This window comes from Prorops nasuta, unplaced genomic scaffold (assembly GCF_024137725.1).
Source record: "Prorops nasuta isolate Cenicafe-Biocafe unplaced genomic scaffold, Cenicafe_Pnas_1.2 PNAS00034, whole genome shotgun sequence".
Classification (NCBI taxonomy): Eukaryota; Metazoa; Arthropoda; class Insecta; order Hymenoptera; family Bethylidae; genus Prorops; species Prorops nasuta.
In genome coordinates, this window is record NW_027116831.1 from 46489 (window position 1) to 49435 (window position 2947).

The window sequence follows — 2947 nt, forward strand, 5'->3', positions numbered from 1 at the left end:
CTGTGACACGAAAGAGGAATAATGTACAAAAATTGAAGAAGGATATGGTCTTTTGGGATTGATTTTTTTTTTTCTTTCTTTTTAAGAGGTTAAAATGCTTTTACGCACACCAACCAGTAGGCTCATCCTTCCAATTAATTATGGTAGGAATTTGTCTGCTCGTTGATAGTGTGGGACTCATGGCCTCCAGGAATCACCTTTGTGTCGGGAATTACACGCTGGCTCAAACTCCCTGGATCTTTAAAGCCCAAACTCTACCCACTAAACAATCCTCTGTACCTAAAGATATTTCATTTCATTAATATTCTTAGTTTTGCCTCGCAAAGTAGTCGTTAAGAACAGACTGAAAATTTCAAAGCTTTGCGAGGTAGTCGTCAAAGACAGACTTTAATTTTAATGAGCTTTGCAAAGTAGTCGCGAAAAACCGACTGAAATTTTTTATTGAAGCTTTGCAAAGTAGTCGCCAAAGCAGACTTAATTCTCTTATTAAGCTTTGCAAAGTAGTCGTCAAAGCAGACTTAATTATTGTGCATATAAGCTTTGCAAAGTAGTCGCCTTGACAGACTAAAATTTAATATTTTATGCTTTGCAAAGTAGTCGCCAAAGCAGACTTTCATTTTATTCATAATCTATATCATCATCACTCTCGTTATAAGTATATAAATGTAAACTACTCTCTGGTTTAACATTATGTGACTCATACCAATTATTTTTCATTATTTGTAAGTGCTTCTTTGTGATATTCATAGAGATAGGTGTTTCATTGCTTACTCTAAGTGCATATTTGATGACACACGTAGCATTAATTGTTTTATGCACAAGTCTATTTCTTTTCTTGCTTTTAATATCGGGTAGCATAGAAAAACATCGTTCTGCCTCAGCGTTTAAGTGAGGAAGAGATCTCACTACGCTTAACAATTTCCGCAATTGTGGATATCTCAATTCCTCTTTTTCATTTTGGGCAGAACATATTGCTATCCACATGTCATCAAATTCTAATTTTGACCAATATTTCTTTTTAATATCGCTTTCTTTTACATTTAGAGATTCCCATTCGTTTATAATTTCATTTTCATTGTAATTGCCTAATCGACGGCATATTTGCATTAATTGGAAGCTACTAGCTTCTCGATCCTGATCAAATAATGTCACGTCCTTTTCAAAAATACTCAGATTTTCTAATAAATTATCGAATATTGGGAAGCGATCACGAATTTCTTCACTCGCTTTTATGAAGAAGGATAAACAATTCTGTCGAATTGTTTTCACTTGTGCTTCAGTAATTTTTTTTTCTTTCAACATTATTCTCAAATAACTAGCACAATTAGGACCTATATTAATGGTCTCTATAGGAAGAAGGTTTTCAATTCTTGAAAATCTTGCATTGCGTACAAAAGGCAAAAATACATCTTGCTTTAATAATATAGGTTTAATAAATTTTTGAAAGAAAAATAAAATAAAATTTCTTGAACATTTATTCAGTAAGTGAATTTTTGTTTCTTTACTTTGAAACAGAGCGTTAAAAGTATTAAACTTTCTTAAAACATTTTCCAAAAAATATAAATATGCTTTTGTTTCGCTATTTTCCATTATAATTAACAATTCCTCTGCTTTTTTGATCTTTTCAAGTTGCTGCTCTACCAAAAACTCGTGTATAGTATCCCACTTTTCCAGAATGCGTTCAATACATTTTTGACGCAAAAGCCAACGCGTTTCTCCATACTTCACTAAATTTTTAGTGTTATTTTCAAAAGATTCCTGAAATTCTTTAAATATAGCAAATCTTTTAGTACTTCCATTTATAAAAGACACAATTTTTTTTATGAAAATTGTGCATTCGTTTGGCAATGTCTTACATGCACTAGAAGCTGTTAATGCTAAAGAATAACAAATGCATGGCATTGTTATCAATTGTGGACAAATATTTAAAAGCCTTGTTTTGAAAGAGTCATTTCTTCCAATCATAACTGATGCATTATCACAGCTTAATCCAATGATGTTGGTTAGAGGTATCTCTCTTTTATTCAATTCATTTTTGAATGCATTAAAAATTTTGTCCGCAGAACAGTCTTTTGCGTCTAAATTAATTAAATTCAGTAAATTATCTTGTGTACGCAATGATTTACTGTCCACATGTCTTGTTATAAGAGTCATTTTTTTCTCGTTCGTACTGTCTGTAGTTTCATCTACAAAAACAGAAAATCTATGACGTTTCAAATCTTCACTTACTCGTTCTGTCTCATAGGGACATAAGACTTTAGTAATAATATTTCTTATTTTTGTCTTTCCCAAAGTCATAGATTGAAGAACGTCCGGCTCTTTACCAATCTCTTGAAATAATAAAAGTTATTCTCTACTATTTTCAAATGCTATTTGGTGCTCTGCGAAAAACGCTGCTACGTTAAGTTCAGCTACTTTTACTATATCATTAAAACGAAATTGATCATTTTCAGATGTATTGGGATATGCTATTTCGTCATCGAGTGGAATTTTCTTCTTTATCATATTTTCTATATGATTTTTCTGGCCTGCGTGCCTTTTAATCTGTGAAACACCGCAAGAATACATTTTTTCGCATGCAAGACAAACGAATAAATCGTCTCTACCGGTCACTCTAAGCACCCAGTTCTCCCAAGATGGATATTCGTCATACCAATCAATTTGGAACTTTTTACTTGAACTCTTTTTCTCTTTTAATTCAATATCCATTTTTCTACAATTTATTTGTATTATAAATATTGTACTCACAATTATGAATATTTAATCCCTTATGAAATTAGCCGGAAATATCCTCAACACAAAAATCACTTTTCACGTAAGGTACACTAAAGCCAACCAAAACACTATTGATATTAACGTGAAAAATTTGTGTGCAATTAAATTTTTGAAATACGATAGAAAAATACGTTTGATAAATTACTTAAATTTGCAAAACTTTATTCGCGTA

The 2947-nt window shown here is 31.7% G+C and overlaps 1 protein-coding gene across 1 annotated transcript; it reads right to left on the reverse strand.

The window, feature by feature from the left end:
• Window positions 1-618: 618 nt before the first annotated feature.
• LOC136783560 (protein FAM200A-like) lies at window positions 619-2709 on the reverse strand. Its single transcript, XM_066743816.1, has 3 exons — window positions 2590-2709; window positions 2401-2544; window positions 619-2328 (listed from the first exon to the last, which is right to left on the reverse strand). The coding sequence occupies exons 1-3, from the start codon at window positions 2707-2709 to the stop codon at window positions 619-621; spliced, it is 1974 nt and encodes a 657-aa protein (XP_066599913.1).
• Window positions 2710-2947: the final 238 nt, after the last annotated feature.